At 41.2% G+C, this 21,041-nt stretch overlaps 1 protein-coding gene across 2 annotated transcripts; it reads left to right on the forward strand.

Annotated features, from left to right (window-relative positions):
* Positions 1–1,360: 1,360 nt before the first annotated feature.
* Positions 1,361–18,715, forward strand: EDNRB (endothelin receptor type B; the record flags this gene model as incomplete). 2 transcript variants are annotated; one of them, XM_083855916.1, is made up of 8 exons in its annotated part: positions 1,361–1,777; positions 11,201–11,313; positions 11,481–11,685; positions 12,028–12,177; positions 13,089–13,222; positions 13,793–13,901; positions 15,397–15,542; positions 17,005–18,715. In XM_083855916.1, 7 exons carry the CDS (start codon positions 1,361–1,363, stop codon positions 15,526–15,528), a joined length of 1,260 nt encoding a protein of 419 aa, XP_083712042.1. In that variant the 3' UTR covers positions 15,529–15,542; positions 17,005–18,715. The 2 variants fall into 2 exon arrangements, with proteins under 2 accessions (XP_083712042.1, XP_083712041.1); XM_083855915.1 differs by having other exon boundaries at positions 15,397–18,715.
* Positions 18,716–21,041: the final 2,326 nt, after the last annotated feature.

Raw genomic sequence — 21,041 nt, forward strand, 5'->3', positions numbered from 1 at the left:
AAAGCGTGTGCTTTTCAGTGTTTTCCCATACGGGTATGTCAATAATGTAGGTGAGCAGGTTGCTTCTGTAACAAAGCATGTGTATATTCAAGATTTAGTGTCCAGAATGATTTAAGAAAAAAGAACATCAGGGAGACGTACACAGAGATGCTGAAAGACACCTTTAAATTCAACTCTCTTTATTTAGACGTGCAATTGTCTCCAACCTTCGGAGGCTGTTCTTAGTCTCCAGAAAATCCAGTACAAATCTCTTTTCTCCTTTCCTCACGCTCCACTGAAGGGTGAACGAGTTCACTGAGATCAGACGCCCTGCTTAGTCTGCCCAAAGCGGCCACCACCCGGATAACCAACTGCGACTTCAGAGCAGTCAAAACACTGGCTCTGATGTGAGAAAGGTTTTTGAAGCGCTTTAAAGCGTGTCACCAGACTCGTTGTCCAGGCAGCTCCTGCAGCGGGTGCGCCCCTTGGGCTGTGCACCCGAGTTCCTGCAGCGGGAGAATCCCGGCCACTGGGAGCGAGCCCCGGGCAGGACAGCGGGGAGGTGCCCTCCGCTTCCCAACTGTCTTCCAGCAAAGCTCATCCCTCTTGTAACAACCCCCCTGGAAAATTGATTCAAAGCCCCCAGAGTCTGCTTCTTGAGGCTGCCGAGTCAGCCCGGTACAAGAGCAGGGGAGGTGGCAGGGCACTGGGCCCGGCGGGTACCGAGGTGGGGAGCGCTGGGGCCGGGGGAGCCGCTGCCAGCGGGGACGGGCGGGAGGCTCCGGGGCCGGGGGAGCCGCTGCCAGCGGGGATGGGCGGGAGGCTCCGGGGGCCGGCCCGGGCTGCGCTGGGGGCGGGGGACGCGGGTGGGGTCTGCCTGTGACTGATGGGCCAGATGCGCTCCAATGTTTTAGAAAAGGGGGGGGCCCTGCGCCGCCGGCGCGACTTTGGCCACGGGGCTGTGCCGCAAGCGCCCGTCCGTCCTGCCGCCTTCCCTCCCGAGCGGAGCGCCCATCGCCGGCCGGCCCGGGCGGGACACACCGGGGCGGGAGCCACAGCCAGCGGAGCCACAGCAGCGGAGCCACAGCAGCGGAGCCACAGCAGCGGAGCCACAGCAGCGGAGCCGCAGCCAGCGGGGGGATCGGCTCGGCTCCGCTCGGCTCGGTGAGGGGAGAGGAGCGGGTTCGGCCGGAGGGGGCAGGCGGCCGCAGGTTCTCGCCCGGCGCTGCTCTGCCGGCTGAGCGCCCGGGACAGGCGGCGCCCCGGGGCAGCGGGTGGCGGGCGCGGTGTCCCCGCAGCGCTGACGCCCTGTCCCTCTCTCCGCGCAGGTCGGCGCTACCGGGGCACTCTGCCGTGCCGTGCCGTGCCGTGCCGCACAGCCATGCCCGCCCTCCTCCTCCTCCTGCTGCTGCTCCTCAGCTGCCGCGCCGCTGCCGAGGACGGCGGGTCCCCGCTCCGGGCGGGCCCGACCCCCGCGCTGCGCGGCCCCGAGCAGAACGAGAGCCGCCCGGCCGCGCCGCCCAGGGGCCCGGGGACCGCGGGGGCTGCGGGGGGACGGCCGCGCCCCGCATCGCCCCCCATGTGCACCGGGCAGACCGAGATCAAGGAGACTTTCAAGTACATCAACACGGTGGTGTCCTGCCTGGTCTTCGTCCTGGGCATCATCGGCAACTCCACGCTGCTGCGGATCATCTACAAGAACAAGTGCATGAGGAACGGCCCCAACATTCTCATCGCCAGCCTGGCCTTGGGCGACCTGCTCCACATCATCATCGACATCCCCATTAACGTGTACAAGGTGAGGGGGCCGGGGGTGGATTGGGGAGCGGCGGTGGGACGGTCACCCCTCGGTGCTCCTTGCCGGGCCCCGATGCCCGTCCCCTCCCGGCTGGGACACACCCGTGGGCTTCACCCCACGACAGAACCCTCCCGAGGGTGGTATTCCTGTCAGATGTGGTCCGGATAGCACCCTCTGTGTGCCCCAGTCCCGTCCGTCTCAGCCTTGCAGGCTGGAATGGGGCAGACCGGGGGTGGCCAAGCTCTGAAAATCACCTGGAAGCAGGTGCTGTCAGGGGGTAAAGGGAGTAAATGCAACAGATTAATGTTCAGTGGGCTGGTCGAGGAATGGAGGGGATGCACAGAAGAGCTTCTCCTGTGGGTACCACTTGGTCCCGTGTGCTCAGCTGTGGAAAGCTTAGTCGGGATACTCTACACGGGTCTGTACAGTCCCTTTGGCACGGGCGCTTTTCTAGGAGGAACCAAGATCGCCCAGCTGAGCGGTTCTGTACATCTCTTGGCTGGGAGGCACTTGCTTGCCTGAGACGTGAACCCTCTCACCCTCTGGTGTTGCAGCACGGGCAGCCGACAGGGAACGAGCCACACCTGCTCCTCTTACACCTTCTGTAGTCAGTGCTTTGACTTGATAAGACTTGCCATGGAGCGACTTGCTCTGCCTTCTCTGCCCGGCTTGTGCAATCCATTTGTCCTGAGGAATTTGTTGGGCAGTTGAATCCAGCTTCTAGTTGTAATCTTGCACTCTTTGAAGGTGAAATGGAATTGATAGAGTTTCTTCTGCTTTGAAAGTTTACAGTCTGGATCCCTGAGCGCCCATCAGGGACTTCATAAAGTGAACAGAAGGGTCTTCATCTATCACCTTCTCTTCACTTTGTATGCATGATTGTCAACTAGGGGTTGTCACTTGTGCTTTTAGAAAGTCACGTTGAAGGGAAAGACTTTGAATCCATAATAATTATCCCAGAAGCTGCTGAGATGAGATAATCTCCTCCTTTTGTCTTTATAAAATATTCAAGTATTACGAAGCAAGGGATGTCATCATTGTGTTAAATTCATGATCCAGTTAATTTAGATTACTGATAGTTCTCAGATTGAAGTTTCAGTGGTTTTTATACTGTACACTTTCTTAATTCTTGTGAGAGAAGTGTGCTCTTTTAAATGAAGGTGAAATTTAGAAAACAAAACAACTGCTTTAAAAAGCAGTTGTATATTTTTTGTAAAAAAATATATCGAACAAAAAATTCTTTTCGTCTGTTCTCATAAAAATCAAAAAGATAAAATCAATAACAGCTGCTGAATATAAGACTGCAATGTCAGTGATCATTTCAAAATTAATGTTAATATGCAGTAATATACCTCAGTTCTTAACCTTGATTGAATGCTACCAAGTGTGTCATTGTGAGTAGATTGGAGAAGGAGGAATAAAGGGTCAGACTGCTGACCAATAAATATTACACCAGCTGCAAGTCTGGGATTTTTATTGTGCTATTGATAATGCTAGGAGCTGTGCAATACCTCTCAGGTGCTGTCTCCCTCACTGCTACTCATCTTACTGAAGAGCCCATAATCACTTTATAATATTCCTTATAATGAGTGAAATATTTACTATTTTAAGACAGAATTTTTTAATAAATGCAAGTTAAAAAAAAAGAAAATGCAACTATTAGATACTGTGTTTGTTTAATCAAAATTTTGAGGGCAGTTTGAGTTGATAACTTTTTATCAACTCTGCACCCCATTTCATTCCAGAGCAACAGGGAGAATACATATAGTAATGCAATAAAAACCTGGCTTTGATCACTCAGCAATACCAGAAGCAAAGGCTCCCTCAATAAATCAAATATACTTAGCAATTGTAACTTGCAGTTTGAAACAATTTAAGACTGCATGAAACAGATCCAGATTCAGAATTTGCTACTACATTGTCAAGTAAGGCAGCTGCATGAAACAGTGTGAGAGAATTTCTCATGTTTATAAAAATGCCAGCAGTTCTTTCCACAACACTTGCCCTAGAAAGTGTGAAAGTGTCTGTGAATGCTTTCCAGACAGACCCGTAGAAAACAATTCAAAAGCTGCACTAGAAGAAGCTTTTTATTAGGTATTGAAAGGAATAACTGCAAAAGGTGTGCCCTGTGGCTATTTAAGTGAATACATAAGTAGCTGAAAAAGTGCACAAATGAAAATTGACATCTCCTAAGTCAAGGGTATCTGAAGAAAAACAGGTGTTACCTGGATAGGGAGGCAAATGCAGTCCAATGCATAAGATACTAGCTAATTAGTCCATTGCACTTGCTAAATTTGAATATCATTCAATATGTTCAATAGAAAATATCAGACTCTGTCACACAGTCGGGAAACTGGCTAGGAAATAAGGGCTTGAAGGGCTTTCAGTACCAGCATGTACAACCTGGCAGACCTTGTTGGCATTCTGGCTCCTGGTAAATGCTCTGCCTTTGCCTGGATCTCCGAGCTGCAGAATGGGAAGCAGAGGAGTCTGAAACAGTCATTCTGCAGTATGTAATGGTTTGGCACTGTAGATACTTTGCAAAATTGTTACTAATTGGATGTGCAGGTGATCCTGTGCTGCTCCACTAAACAGATTAAGTAAGCACATCCTTGTTAATTTGAGGCCGCAAACAGCAATTAAGAAGCAGAAGGATAGAGTAGGTGGTTAGTGAGCTTTTTATGTCCTTCTCTGCACTTAAACTTTGGAAGACAAGATAATGGCAGCTTGTGCACCTAACAATACAGGTCTGCAGTTCTGGACAGTTTGTGCTGACCTTCCCAAGTAAATAGACTTGTTAAGACCCATGTCTAAGACACCAAAACATCAGGACTGGAAATTCCAAACTTACACTAGTTTTGCCTCTTACAGGCTTAAAAAACCATAATCAAATCACATACTAATGTGCTTTCACTTCTGATACTCTCAAACAACATCCCTCTTTCTTATTTTGTGATATTTATTCCTGTATATTAAATTCAATTTATTGTCATAGCCCAGTGGACTTTTAACAAGAGGAGCAGTCTAGGCTCTGCACGTTATTGTGGGGCATTTTGAAGTCTGACTACCAACAAATGTCTGAGGAAGGATATCTACCTGGCAATACTGTCATAGGTTTCTTTTTCTCAGAGCGCAATGGAAGAGTGAAGAAATTTCAAGGGAAGGAAAAAAAATCTGGTCTTTATCCAAGTCAGTAATCAAGGGCTAGCTTTGTAGGCACTAATTTATTTTCATTAACTTAATTTAGGGATTATATTAAAATTATGGTTAACATAATACAGTGTTATCAAGCACTGGAAATGCAAGAAAGGCCAGATTAGGGATTCTGTATACCATGCAGACACAAATTGGCCCATTTTTTAATCCAGCTATTCTCTGAAATAGGCTCTGAAAAAGATTTTCATGGAAATTTATTTTTGATTAACTTACTGACTCTAGTAATGCAAGTACACGTAGGCCATGCATTATGATAAAGCCAACCTTTTTATAACTTTCTAATCGCGGTGCTTCTCTTTAAAAAGAAAATATTTTTATTCGAACTATATCCTAATATTTTTATTAGAACTCTTGGTGCCTGGTTCTTCTGATGTTAAAGGTAGTAGCTGTTTCATTGGAAGAAATGCATTATTTCCTTTCTTTCAAGATCTGAACCACTTACTTCAGGTATTGCAACCTTCATCTCAGAGTTTCTTATACGAAATTTATCAGTTTCTGACCATATTAAGTTAGAAGTCTGTTTTACTTAAGAACCTTTATGGTGAACAAGTACAGGTTATAGGCACTTAAGAAAGATCTGAATTGTCCCGTGGAGGAATCTGTCTGGACTCTGCAGGCAGTGATGGGGAGGGGTAACTTTAGATGGGAACAGTCCATTCTCAAGTCAAGTATATGGAGTAGTGGAAATGTCTGAATGCTGTTAAAAGTACACATACATAATTTTCATGGTGAATCTCCAAATGAAGTTGTGATGATGCTAGCATAGATTTGTAAATTGAAAGTAGTTTTTTTCATTATGCTTACATTTGTTTTGTATATGTTCACATGTATAAAAGATGGACGTGGCAAATTTCAAAGCAAGTTTTGACCTGTTTTGGCTTTTTCGTCTATCCTGTGTTTATGCATCCACTGGAGTTGTGGAAGAATTTTTTGCAGAATTTTTTTTTACTTCAACAGCACATTCTGTCATTTTCAGGGTGACTGTATAAAATTACTTTATCTTAATTTTTTTAAATGAAGTTTCTAGCAGAAGTTATAATAAAGACACAAGAAAAGAAAGTAATTGCATGGCTCATATTAAGATTTTACACTGTTTATTGGATAGATCATAAATATCATTGATAGATAAGAAAGCATTCCTAGCTACACTTGAAAGCAGGTAGCTTTTCATGTCTAGAGGGGAGATCCTCACCCTGACATAATTATCGCTAAGTAGTAATAAGTTGGTAATGTTGTCTGACTTATAAACTTAACTTCCTGGGCAAATTTTCTGTTTTGAAAAATGCTTGCTCCTGTAAAATATCTGCATGACCTCCCTTTGTTAAAAAAAAAAAAAAAAATCAGGTGAAAATTGACTAGTGATTTCAGTGATATATTGAAAAGCTGTTGCGTGTTAATTAGGTGTAGAGCTGCATGTCTGGTTTCTGTTGTACCTGCTGTTTATAATGATGAAAATCAAGTCCAATGTCCTGTGAACGAGACTTGCTGTGAACACATGCCTTGGCAGAAGCACGAATTCCTGCTCTGTGTTTCCCATATGGATTCACTGCTCAGGACTGAGCACTGATGGGAATATTTGCACAATTTGCTGCTTCTTCCTGCCCAACTGCAGCCCCTGAGCAGCAGTGGGTTGGAGCCAGGTATCAGCCTTCTGGCTGGGGACCACAGCAGCTGCACCCTAGAGCAGCACACTGTGCTCGCAGCCTGGCTCAGTCCAGCAGCAGATTGAGAACATCTTTCAGTTCTTGCACAACTAAGAGGAAGCAGAGTGGGAATTGTGATTCACAGGTGTGTCTGTGAGTCACAGCATCTCTTGAGGCTTCTTTCATAGCTCTGCAGCTTGCACTTCAGTTTAGGCTCAGATCTTCTGGTCTGAGAAAGTGTTGGCTCAGGCATGCATCAGATGTATTGGTTCTTTCAAGTACGATTTCACTTCATTCTGAAATGTTTTCCCTTTCCTTTTGATCAATTTCATCTTAAACACATCTCTGCTGCTCAGCAATTAAAACTTTGCCTGTGTAAAATAAGCGATTATAAAACATTGGAAAGATCACTCGGAATACAGCCAGTGGTAGACTACTCTTGGCATCTTACTTATGAAAACACAACATTATTTTTCTCTTTGCTGCCACTTGGCAGTATCTCCTCTCATGGCTCCAAGTCATTTGTCATTTGTAAAATGACAATCTTCTTACAGCTACCCTATTGTGACTCACAAGAGAATAATTTTACTCATACAAATTGCAATAGACTACATCTGTATTTCACCAAGCATGACCATTGTCCACAAAGGTGATGCTCTCAAATACTTTAAGTTGGATCTTCACTGTACATCAGGGCTGTATTTGAAGGGGATAGCAGTACAGAGAACAAACAAAAACATCAAGGAAACATAGTTCAGTAATCAAAACATTCTTTTTTTTCCTTCCTTTTACTTTCTTAATGTTTTCAGCTTTTGGTGTAAAGCATATCATTAACCATTTGCAATACCGTGATAGAGAAACTTGTGACTCATGAATTAAAATACTCAAATTTCACAATACATCAGCTGCAAGACATAAAGCACATGTTTTTGCAATCCAGTGCAGACAGCTGCATGTCCATTCTGCCCTGATATAAGCTGGCTGAATGAAAGTAATGTTTTTATGTTATGATAAGCCAAAGCTAATGCACCCTGTCTCTCAGTAGACTGCATTCAGTCGTGTGCCACACCTCTATAATCCCAAACTGGAGCTGGCTCAAATCCAGTCAGTTTGGAGCACAGGTGTGACTGTCTGCACCTGAGGGATAAGTATTAGTTCAGTGAAATCTATGACATGTGGCTGAACTGTTGTGATTTTAGGGAAGAGAGACAGTGTCTACACACCAGCTAGATGTAAATAAAAGCTTTCAACAGATCCTGCCAATACAGATTTGACCAAAGTTCTGCATTTCAGTTACAAAGAAAAGAATATTTTACTTCAAAGTGCTTTTTTAATGAGTTCTCTCCAGTCTAATATACACTCATGTACAATATACAGCAGGTACCATAAATAAGTATACAATATACTTGCTACCCAGTCCTTGATTCCTGTGGCAAATAGATGTGAAAGGCTGGATGTTCACTGCCTGATTGATATAAATTATTCCAGGTGTCATTCAATTCTGTAGGGTGTAAATTTAGACTACATGTAATTATTCACATTACAGTTTTAATAGTAGATTGTTGCTGTCATCCCCTTACAGAAATTCAGAAGTCGTCTCAGGGAGAGGCTTTACTGAAAATACTTTACTCACCCACTGTGTTACTTTCCCACATCACATAAGCAAAAGATACTGTATGGTTATTACAGCCTCATCCCTACTTCCTGTGCTTTATTACTTTCCATGAAATTCTCAAGAAACATAAATCCTTAGAATTTATTCCTCTGCTTCATTTCTGCGGAGTCATTATATTTATTGTCCTCTTAAGTAGGTCATAGAAAAAATAGCTGGGCCATGTTGCAGTTTGTGTACTGCTGTTCTTTTAAAGATTCCATTACAGCACAGGACTAAAGCAGATATTTGGAGGTATCCTTGTATCTGAAAATACTGGTAGACATTTCACAGAGATTCCCAGAAGCCCATGGTCACGAAGTATTCTTAATTTCCTGTGTGTGCAAATAAAATTATGTTTAAATTACATCAGGATTCTTCAAAAAACTCTCATGAGCCGTGTGTTACCCTTAGATGGACATGTATGTTTGCGGAAGGACTTTGCTGAACCAAACCAATGTGAGCAGGCAACTCTGTGCCTACCTTCAGTTATAGAATCATGGAATAGTTAAGGTTGGCAAAGATCTAAGATTATGAAGTCCAACTGTCAACCTTGCTACTATTGTGTTCATCCCTAAACCATGTCCCCAAGAGCCACATGTACATCTTCTTTTGAACCCTTCCCTGAGCAGCCTGTTCCAATGCCTGACAGGCAGCCCTTTCAGGGAAATTTTTCCTAATACCCAATCTAAACCTTCTCTGGTGCAACTTGGCCATTTCCTCTTGTCTTGTTGTTTCTTACTTGGAGAATAAGCCAACCCCCACTTTATTACAGCCTTCTTTCAGGCAGTTGTAGAGAACAAGGTCTCTTCTTCTCCAGACTAAACAATCCCAGCTCCCTCAGCTGCTCCTCATGCAACTTAATCTCCAGACCTTTCATCAGCTTTGTTGCCCTTCTCTGGACAGACTCCAGCACCTCAGCCTCAATGTGTTTCTTGTAGTGAGGGGCCCAGAACTGGACACAGCACTTGAGATGTGGCGTCACCAGTGCCAAATACAGGGACAATCACTGCCCTGGTCCTTCTGATCCAGGCCAGGATGCCACTAGCCTTCTTGGCCACCTGGGCACACTGATGGCTCGTGTTCAGCCAGGTGTCACTAACACTCCCTGGTTCTTTTCTGAAGGATCTTTCCAGCCACTTCCCCACCACTCTTCCTGCCTGTAGCACTGCATGGGGCCATTGTGTCCCAAGTCTTGCTGAACCTCATACCCTTGGCCTTGGCCTATCAATCCAGCCCGTCCAGAACCCTCCTTAGAGATTTCATAGCCTTTCAGGTTCCAAGAAACATCCACGCAGTACGATGAGCTATTCTTCCATTTTTACAACCCTCTTAAATTAATTGTTTGAAGAGACCCAAGCCAAGGGAGATTTTCCAGTCTCTTTTGGGTAGTTCTCATTCTTCCTTCTCCTTTTCCATTTTGTAGCCCTGTATCTGCATTAGATTGCAAAGACCTAATTTGAAGAAAGTTATGAAAAACAGAGATGGGCTTAGATAATCTAACTAATTGCAGAAACTTCAAAAGTTTACTCTTCTATATAACAATTGCGTCTATTTCTTGGCACAATCCTTGTTGTGGAGAATGTTGTTTTAATGAAAACTGGAAGATTTGACTGCTGCTCTGGTATATTTGACCATCAAAGAAGCTCACAGCAGAGTTCAAAGGCTAAATGTTGCTAAACTGAGGATACAGACGTTTGTCAGTTCACAGAATCAGCTGTGAGGAAGGTGCTTTTTGTGTCTAGTTAATCTTTTCCCCTAAATCAGATAAAATGTGCAACTGGGGATGTAACCAAATTTCCATTAAAGTGTATGATGCAAAGTGTAAGTGAGCCAACCTGAAATGAATAGTGCTGTTTTCTCTGTTTCTTAGTTCTTAGAGGTGTGCTGAAGGTGTAGATAGTCCTTTTGGTACTACAGAAGGTTGGTAAACTGATCAATAAAGACCATTAGTGAGGGATTCATCTGATGTTTTTACCTGCTGCAAAACATTTAGATCAAACTATCTGCCTATGCTCCTTGAGCGTCCAGCAGGTCCTTTAATTTGTTATCAGATGGTCAGCTAAAAACTGGGGGATACATTTCTCTCCAGTGTTGCCTGACTTCTCAGCTGTTGGAGCCTAGACACTAAGCTACAAATAAACCACATGCCAGATATGCACCTACTGGCTTTGTCCCTGTTCTGATCAGCCTCCTCAAGTAATTTTCTGTACTTCTCATAAAGGGTGCTATTTGAAACATGTAAGAAAAGCAATGAACACTCAAGGCAAATAAAGACAATTCAAAGATGAGGAAGATTCTCGCCTGCTCTGTCATTTTTTCCCATAAACACTGGGGTGATGAAGTTAAAAGTAAAAGGACTGGAGTTTGCAGAGCTTAAGGAGGCAAGACTAAGACTTAAGTGATACCCTTGACCCACCAGGGAGTGCCTCTGCTACTCTCTAGTTTTTAGGACCCACACCTCAGGGTGTGAAACCTTGTGAAAAGGTTCATCTTGACTAAGTTTTGCATAGAATCATACAATGGTTTGACTTGAATTTTAGAGGTTGTCTGGTTCCAACCTCCATGGCATGGCATGGGCAGGGACATCTTTCAGTGGACCAGGTTGCTCAGTGCCCTGTCCAACCTGGCCTGGAACACTTCCAGAGGTGGGGAATTCACAATTTCTCAGTTTAAAGCCATTCCCCCTTTGTTCTATGACTAAATGCCCCTGTAAAAAGTCCCACTTCAGCCTTCTTTCAGGCCCCCTTTAGGTACTGAAAAGTTGCTACAGGGTCTCTCCAGTGCCTTCTCCAGTCTGAGAAACCCCATTCAGCCTGTCTTTATAGGGCAAAACCTGGTGGAAAAGGAAAACAGTCAAGACAGAACTCCATGTTTCAGGACTGGGAATGATTTTTTTTTTTCTTTTCACAGCTACTTGCAGAGGACTGGCCCTTTGGTGTTGAAATGTGCAAATTAGTGCCCTTCATTCAAAAGGCATCGGTGGGCATCACAGTGCTGAGCTTGTGTGCCCTCAGTATAGACAGGTGAGACTGATTTTTCATTTAAGCCTCTGATTTGTTTTTTGTACCAGCCTTGGCTCAAATTCACCTTTCCACTCAGCTGATACAATGCAAATAAGATGAATTTAAGCCAGTTAGACTGGGTGAGTTTTCTCGTATTTTGAATTTGTAAATGTGTGCTGTTGTTTCAGGTACCGAGCAGTTGCTTCTTGGAGTCGCATTAAAGGAATTGGAGTGCCAAAGTGGACTGCTGTGGAAATTGTCCTGATCTGGGTCATATCAGTGATCCTGGCTGTTCCAGAAGCTATTGCATTTGACATGATTACGATGGAGTACAGAGGAAGGTATCTTAGAATCTGCTTGCTCCACCCCACACAGAAAACACCCTTTATGATGGTAAGTCACTAACATTTATAAAATCTCTGGAAGAGTTCCTCGGATCTTTGCAGTGTTGTGTGGATTGTAATGTGCACAGGTGTATGTGACATGTAGGTGAATATAATGTTCAAATGAAATACTGATATTTCTGAAGCATACTGGTTGAAGGAAAAGCATTCAGAAGTCTGACTTTTTGTGGGCTTTGAATGTACTGCTGTCTTGTGCTGTTTTCTCACCTGTAATGTACACCTTACAAAAATGCTTTCCAGAACAGACTGACCAATTAGTTACAGCACACTTAGCAAAATGCTCAGCATTTAATTCCTAACCATATTTTTTGCTTTGCTTTTTTCTTTACAGTTTTACAAGCAAGCTAAAGACTGGTGGCTGTTCAGCTTTTACTTCTGTTTGCCACTGGCTATCACAGCATTTTTCTATACTCTCATGACTTGTGAGATGTTACGAAAGAAAAGTGGGATGCAGATTGCTTTAAATGATCACTTAAAACAGGTAAAAATTTATCCCTGTCCACTCTCTAACTATAGATAGGCTAACTAATAACTTTATTGATTTTCCTGCCATCTTGTTCTCTCCTTGTGTGAGTTCAGGATTAAGCAAAGAGAACTTTCCTAGCAGTGGTGCTGCTGAACTCATACATATGTATATTAGAGCCCCAAGGAACCTAAGATTTTAACTGAAAATCACAAAATTGTTTCTTTTTTGTTTGGTTTTAATGTTTCAGGTTTTATAGGTATCATTTCTTCTCTGCTATAATGAGAGTTGGCTATTTTATAATGTAAACTGAAGTCTTGCTCTAGTCTAGAAGGTGGTGCTATAAAACTGTTAATTATTTTGAAGCAAGTTCTTGCTGAACCCTAGTGAGGTTAGCAGTGTATGTTAGCAGAACAAAATATATTCCAGCATACATTCCTAGGTGCTAGTGCCCCAGACACAAACATCAGACGTCATTAGAATTAAACTGTGTTTGTCCTATAATGTATATTTGTGCTCCTTTCCTCTTACCTGGTTAGAGCTGTAATTGGAATCTCTTCAGGCATTTAAAATAAGATCAAAGCACAAGGAAATGCAATTGAAAACAAGCTGGTATTTGAAAGTGATCGGGGAGACAAATATGTTCTTAATTTTAATTTAAATTATTGTTTAAATTAATGTTTTCATGACCTTGTTTTTTCATATTATTATTACTCATACTTCTTGAAATAAGAGACATCGAATCAGTGAGAGACATCTAAAACAATTGAAAATATCAAGCACATATTCGAAGAATATAAGCTATTTGATGTTTTCCTAACTCCTATTCTGATAAGCTTTTTTTATCTTGTTTATTAAACATTAGAAGACAACAACAATCCAGAGAGAGAGGGAAACTGTAACATCTTTTGTCCAATTTTCTTTCTCAGAGACGTGAGGTGGCCAAAACTGTGTTCTGTCTGGTACTTGTTTTTGCCTTGTGTTGGCTCCCGCTTCACTTAAGCAGAATCTTGAAACTCACTATTTATGATCAGAAGGACCCCAACAGATGTGAACTTTTAAGGTGAGGATGCAAAAATAAACTGTCTGTATATTGTGGGCATTCTCCATAAGCATATTTGGATTTCCAGTTGAACTAGCTTAATATGTATGTCTTGAGTTGTCCCTGCTTGTTTCTCTGGGACCCTCTGGTTTTACTCCAATGGCAAAGAAAGAAAATTGTGAGGAATTCCCTTTCTTTTCCCCATCTTCCTTGTGATCCTTTTTGGGCCTATTCTTCTGCCATGTGGTGCTATGAAAATAGAAAGGGGACTTCTGTCCCTATTTTCCCTTTCAACAGAGCATCTAGGATTCAATTTGTGCAAAAAGACCTTGTGAACATCTTCTTCCAAAAGTTAAGATTGTTGGATCTCCTGAAATTACTTTCACGAGAAAGGTCTTCTAATTCAGACTTTTTTGTTGAGTGTGACTGTTACCTGCATGAGTTAATCCTCATTAAAAAGTTTAAGCCAAATTACTATCACATTTGATAGCTAGATTTGATTAAGTGAAACCAAGTTCAATTTCTGTAGTTGTAAACCTTTACTAAACCTTTTCAAAGCGAATGAGAAATGTCTCACTGATTTCCACACAGCTTTTTTCTCGTGATGGACTACATCGGTATTAACATGGCTTCACTGAACTCCTGCATCAATCCAATAGCTCTGTATTTGGTGAGCAAAAGATTCCAGAACTGCTTTAAGGTAAGTAGCTGCTGGGAGTTGCTCCTCTGGTTAAAAGATGATGTCAGTAGTAAAATTCTTTCCTTAACATGCACAAAGTGTTTTAAACAATCATTAAATTTTACTTTAAGTTTTAATTGGGTTATGGTAAAAGTTCTCTCCCTCTCCTGCTGAAGTTCCGTAGGAAGGAACTAAGGTTTGATGGGAATAAAAAGAGAAAGCAAAAGAGCAGAGTGTACAATAAACCCTCTGGGGACCATGCTAATCAGTGCTACATCACTTCCTGACTGAAGCTGGCACCCAGCTACTTCCAGAGCACTGACAAAGCAGACTCGGACTGTGCTGCAGAGATTCACGTAGCCATATCCTCTGCATCCTGACAGGGAGGGTGCTGACCCTGGGCTCCCTCATCCTGGCTGAGTACTTCAATCAGCCATGAAAGGCAGAGGGTGCAAATCTGTACTTGTCCCTTTCCATTTGATGAGACAGACCTGTTTGTGGTTCTGGCTTGATCTGAGTGAATAGAGCAGGGCACTAATTCTCCACACAGGATTTCAGGCTCTGGATCGTGTATGGTTTGCAACCCATCAGTCCTTCAGCCTTCATGTCTGCTTGGAAAATATGAAGATTTGGGCTTCTTTTGTGAACCCTTACTATCTTCAGACACTGTATCGGAGTCCTTACATTGCCTATGGCAAATTGTTAGATTTTTTTTTTTCTTGCCAAGCATTTAACCACTGCCCACAGCTAGGGTTATTGCCTGGCTGTTTAAATTCTTTACTAGCAAGATGAAAAAAATCTTTCTGTCAGAAGCCAGTCAGCTCTACATCTAGTAGTGTTAATGTATTTCCCACATAATTGTGCCAGCACAGGTTGCAGAGGTTTTAGTGTTGGTCTTGTCTTCCCTGTCTATGCTGCTGGCTCTCTGAAAGAGTCACTGGAGCTGAGAGCACATAAGAGTTCTCCAGCATCCTGAGCATGGAAGTAAGTGGGTGTGAGGAAGGCACTTCCAGCACCCAAAGGCCAGACATGAGAAAAAGGTCTGCAGTACATCTAGTAAATGTATAAATTGTAGGTAGGTTTTCACCCTTCTTCTAACTTCTTTTTTGCACTTCAGAGCAATGAACTAAATAGCAGCATCTTGCTTAGAAAGCATAGATAATTTTTTTTTTCCCAAGAATGATTATCAGAGAAAGGACGACAAGGAATCTTAATTTTATTTTCAGATGCTTTTAGAATTGCAGACCATATTTGAAGGGGTATGTTTGTGGCTGTTACTCTATATAACTACTCAGTATAACTCTTCCTTTACTCCAGCAGTAAGGTTGCTAATGGGGCCATTTGAGCAGCTCAGAGTTGAACCCCATTTCTGTGCTTCATGTTCTAATCCCAGTACAGCAGCTTGCACATTTGCCATTTCCTACACTACCCCTGAGAAAGGGCAGCTTTTCAGTGCATTTTGCCACGTGTGCAAAAACAGAGTGATGAAAAATGTTTATTTCTTTTATTTTAACAGTCATGCTTGTGTTGCTGGTGCCAATCCAAAGATCTGTTGTCCCTGGAGGAAAGGCAGTCCTGTTTAAAGTTCAAAGCTAATGATCACGGATATGATAATTTCCGCTCCAGTAACAAGTACAGCTCTTCGTAAAACAAGCATAAAAGGTATATTCTCGTACATTAATGCTGGTGCCTTTTTAAGTAGAAGTGGCAATTACTTTTAACAAGATGGTAACATCCAGAAAATCTAGTTTTGTATTTGCACATTAAAAAAAAATTGCCCTAAAACTGTGTCACATTGAAAATCACGGACATTTATGAAATCATCATTTATAGAACATGAAGAAAAGCATAGAAAGAACAAGTCATTGTTAGCACTTGAATACTTCTGAATCAGCACTTCCAAATGATCCCCACTTCCTGTACATTAAGCAATCATTTGTATTCTCTGTAACAGTTGTAGGAACTGAAGTCACAGTAATTATTAAGCTGCATAATATCAAGTTAATTGGATCAAAGCCATTATTATATATAACTCAATGTATTATCTTTTATAAAGCAAATTAATCACCATCACTATTGTGAGTTTTTTAAAATAAAACATGAAATACTTGTAATAGAAGTCTAAATGTTAAAAAGTAGAATTTTTATCAGGTGTATTATAGAGGTAGCTACTGAAAATATTAAAGGATGCAGTAAAGCCAAATGTGCATTTTACTTTGATGATTGTTTTTACCTATTACTGTCAGAAGGAACCTCCCGAGGCCTCTATAAATTCCTTTCTTTAGCTACTGTGTGTCTTCAGTGCATTTGGCAGCACTTTGGGTATGAGTATTTGTGTTTACTGATAGCAAAGGAGAGAAAAACACACCAAAAGCAAAAAATTTATACTAGAAGAAACATACAGACAACAGCTATTATTTCGGCTATTTTTATTAATTGTATCCTGTGTAAAAAGTGGGCATTCCAGAGCCATTCTTTACTGGAGATATTTTTGTGTCAATTTACAACTGTTTTTGCAATCCAAATACTGTCTTGGGGCAACACTTTTTAGATGTAGTGGGTGGAAAAAAATGTAACCAAGGTAAAAAGAGAGAATTCGAACTTATATCTTCATTTAGATTTAAATCTTCATAAAGAAAATAATTCATGAACTGTACTTATAGAGAACAGTACTATGTAGCATACCCATCTTCATACTGTTTTAAAATATATTCTACTTCTGTAGTTCTATATTTACGGGCGTAAGAAGATGTGTGATTAGTTTCTGCTTCTGTAAATAGTTTAGTGAAATGTAATTAATTGTAAAGTATTAAGATATGGGCAGGACCCTGCAAGAACAGAAGAAGATAAAGATGCCTGTAGTAAACACGATGTGTGTTGCCGGGAGCAATGCATGTTTTGTATATACATGACAGGTCATTCTTTGACTTTTCATTTCCTATTAATTTGTTACAGATGTCCCCAAAGACTTATTAACATATTTCATGCACTAAGGCATGAGTTTTTCAAGAAAAATTGTCATATAACATGCTTTTATAAAAGACATGTTTTCAATAGGCTTGGTATTTTATTATAATAAAATTATTTATCAAAACTCAGGAATTTTTTTATTTTAAATTTCCAGATCTCACATGTAAGGATTTTTACCCTTTTTTCCAGTCTTGATAAACTTCAGATTTTTTACTAAAGTGCCTTAACTGTGCTCAGGATGAAAACAGCTTCCATTAAAATGTCCAGCTGATGTTAGATGGGTTTCTGACTTTAGGTAGCTACAGCTACCTTGCAGACAGCTGTAAAAACAGGATGGTGAGCCCCATTCCTGGTGTTGCCCCCATCAAAAGCTGGTAAGTGAATGCTTGTATAATCAAGCTGAGGAGGACCCCTGCACATGCATTTGAGCATGGGCACGAGTGTGTTTGTGTGTGAGAGTGTGTGCAAGTGTGTGTGGTATGTACCATAAGGTTGCTGTTGCCATCTTGCTGCAGCACATCCACTCAGCTGCTATAATGCTGAACTTTTATAAATATAAATCTATTTTAGGTTTCCTTCTTTAGATTTTTGCCTTAATTTTCATGGTAACTTTCTCACAGTAAGCCATGAATATCACTTCATGTCACCCTACCTGCATCTATTTCTGTGAAATGCGTTTCATCTGTTAAGGATGGATAGTAAGTGAAATCCTAGATTTGATACTGATCAGTGTTATTTTCATCAAGTTATATCATTACAATATTGTACATGTATATTACTGTTATTTTTATTTAAAATATAGCTGTTGTATTGGCAACCGTGTAACATAGTTTCATTTTTTCCTGGACTAATTCTTTGTTAAGTCCTGCTAAGTCAGATATTTAGGTTTTTCAAATAACGACCATATATACTGCCCCCTTTTTGGGTTCATATATAAATATTAATACACTCTTTGTCATTTTTTCAGTATTATTCAAAGCAGTATTTTTATTGAAGCTTTTATTTCTTGTAATAAAACATTTCAAAACTCTGTTCTTACACAGTTCTAAGATTAAACCTCTTAATGCTCCACACAGGTGTTTTCTGAAATCATCTGTACGTTTGTTCCTCCATTCACTGACGTTAGTAAACACTTAACCATTCAATTCAGTTCAAGCAGAATTGTGGCCCAACAAAGCTCTTTAAAAAACCTGACATTTGCTACTTTGAAAAAAAAAAGAGAAAAAGCCAAATACATTTTTTTAAGTAGTTGATTAGAAAACATAGGAAAAGAGGGTAAAATCAGCTTGTGGGGCAAGAGATCCAGTCCAATGCTCTCTAATCCTGAAATAGGCTCACAGGTAGCAGAACAGTTGCAGAGACACAGACGTCTTTATAGGAGTTCAATGTGCTTGCCCAGAGTGGTGGGACAGAATTAGGAGTCATCTGTCCCAGTGGTCTGAAGAGTTCACACAGAATGGTTCAAGGTAAAAAAACCCCAACTTGTAAGAAACTACACCACAACTCTGTGCTTTGGCCTTCAGATAGTAGTTAAGCTCCCCAGCTGCTCTGAATTCTGCCTAAACTGAACTGAAACACTGGTACCACGCCTCAGAGAATCAAATGCAAAAGTTGATGCTTGTGGAGCATCTGCTGTGAGTGTCCCAAACAGCTCTTAATCAAGACACAGCTGGCTTAGCAAGAGAATGTTGTATGTACTGAAATAATGTTTAAAGGATTTTTAAAAATTGTTCTGTATAGTTGTGTAAAATAATTCTATATTTCATTTTCTGTGATCACTTAAAATAGCAACTTCTGTGTTTACAAGCAGTATAAACATTCTAAATTACCAATAAAATATTTTTAATTTTGATTCATTACAAAAAGATGTCTGACCTTTTTTATCCTAGGGGGTCCCATTTAGTTGTTAAACAGTGACAATGATGTAAAAAGAAGTAAGCAATCCTAATCTAAATACCAAAGCTTTTGAGTGGGATGGTTTTATATAGCTGTTTGAAAATTGGAGAGAGTTCAGACTTGCATATGCATTGCAAAATTGTCTGATGTTTATTGGAACAATCATGCCTATCTTTGCTCTGCTTATTTTTGTGCAGAATGTCAGTCACAATCTCTTCTCTACACACCCTTATATAGTCACAAATTCTCTTGTGTTTGAGACATCACAAATAAAAGGCAAGAAGCTTTTAGTTCATTAATTTAGAAGCTTATGCACTCAGTGCTGGAATATACCACATGAAAACCATCATTCCTTCCTATGCTGACAATGTAATTTTGTACATATTTTAATTTACCTTTCTTGAAGCGGTGGGAAATTGTATCAGACTGAATATGCTATAACTGGTCAAATACATAACTTTATTTTTTTGTGGTATCTGTATGTCCCAAACTGTGTTTGATGCTACTGCTGTTTTCTGCCAAGTAGTTAAGTTTCCTACTGTTTACTTGTTGGCCTCTTGCATCCACATAGATTTCTCTTTTTTCATGGTCCCAGGACCTTTAACACATAGTTTCAAGTTTCCTGTGCCTGGAACAGAAGCACCCCTGGAGATGAGATTCCTTGTAAGTAAATGTTCTACTTAGTATCTCTCATGGCCTCTTCACTTCCTTTCTCTTGTGCTATGGTCCAAGGTCTTCACCAACTACTCATTATGAAGCAGCACTTTTTGCACATTTTCTTTAAGGTCCTACAGCCTTCTACAGGTAGGCCATAACTGCAGCTTGTTGTCAGTTTTCTAAACATGCCCATGCACATGTATCTTACATTCTTCAAACACTGACTTACTCTGGCCACTCTTGAGCAGGGCAGATTGCTCTGGTGTTGGTGAAGCAGGATGGTAACCTGTGGCTGGCTCTGGTCCACAGAGTGGTTCACGTTTTATTGCACTGTCCTGCAGCCTGCTGCTCTAACCACCACGTTCTTGTACTCTGCTCAAAAAGGCAACGGAGTTCTCCATGTACATGCTGTGCTCTTGAGTTCAAGTTTCTAAGCCAAGTTGCTGAACAATTCAGAAGACCAAGGCAGACAAAAGGACTTTAAAATGCCATCATTAAATAAAACCACAACATCTCTTTGGTCTTGTCAGTCTTCCTACATATGTCATTTGGCTGTACAGGCAGTGAAAAGGCCCCACGCGTCTCCCTCCCCTTTTCTTACTATCAATAAGAAAAATCTACTGTAATGAAAAGTAAAACCTTCAGAAATTACTGTTTTTCCTTAGTAATCAATATCCTAAACCTTCATGAAATTATTGTGACAATCCAAGGATGTCCTGATTGTGGGAGGTAGTATCTGGAAGGAACTTTAAAGCACAATGTGGCGAGTAGCCAGACACATCACTATCTGTATGATACCCATCAGTAGATATCTTTAACTTCAGTGTTGCTATAAAACTTTGCATCTTCTGTAGCCACCTTAGAAAAGAGCTTTGGAAAAAAGTGGGAGTCAAATCCCAAAACCTAGTAAAACCTGAAAGGACACACTGATAAGAAATTGGGGTAACCACACCTTCTTCAGAAACCATATCCTCCAGAAGTTGCTTCTACCTTTGTGCTCTTGGGTGAGTGGGATGAGTGGAAGCATTTGTTGCCCTTTTACCTTATCTTGATCTTCATTTCCCAAAGTTTGTGTGAGTAACTGATGCACCGGATTACCCTGAAGAAACAGATCAGTGGTGAAAGCAAGGGAGTCAGACAATGGCTCTCACCTGAAGCTATCAGGAGAAAGAATAATGACAAATCCCCAGAAAGCTCACATCTTCCCCAGATAAATGGGATCAACAAGTGCAGCCTTTGCAGGAGAAACATGCCAAGTTAACAAAACCAAAACTGGTGAATTTAAGTTTTAGTTGGAGCTGCAAGTGAAATAGCAGATTTCAAGCAAACTGGATTTTTTTTTAAAATAAAACTGGAACAATCATCATAATTGCTAAGAGGTATTCACAGGACCAGAGTGGATCTTGCCAAAGATACAGGAAGCATTTTCCTGGAATGCACCTATAGGAGGTAGCACATCCTACAAATTTGGCCCCACTGGTCTTGAGGAACTAGCACAGATACAACATGAAAAGTTCATATCTGCTGTAGTCAAATACTCAACACATGCAGTAACCAGGTGCACATGCTTTTGATATGTATCTATGAGTATGTGGATAAGAATACATATGTATTTATATATTTATACCTGTACATATA

This window comes from Zosterops lateralis (genome assembly GCF_965231275.1).
Source record: "Zosterops lateralis genome assembly, chromosome: 2".
NCBI lineage: Eukaryota > Metazoa > Chordata > Aves > Passeriformes > Zosteropidae > Zosterops > Zosterops lateralis.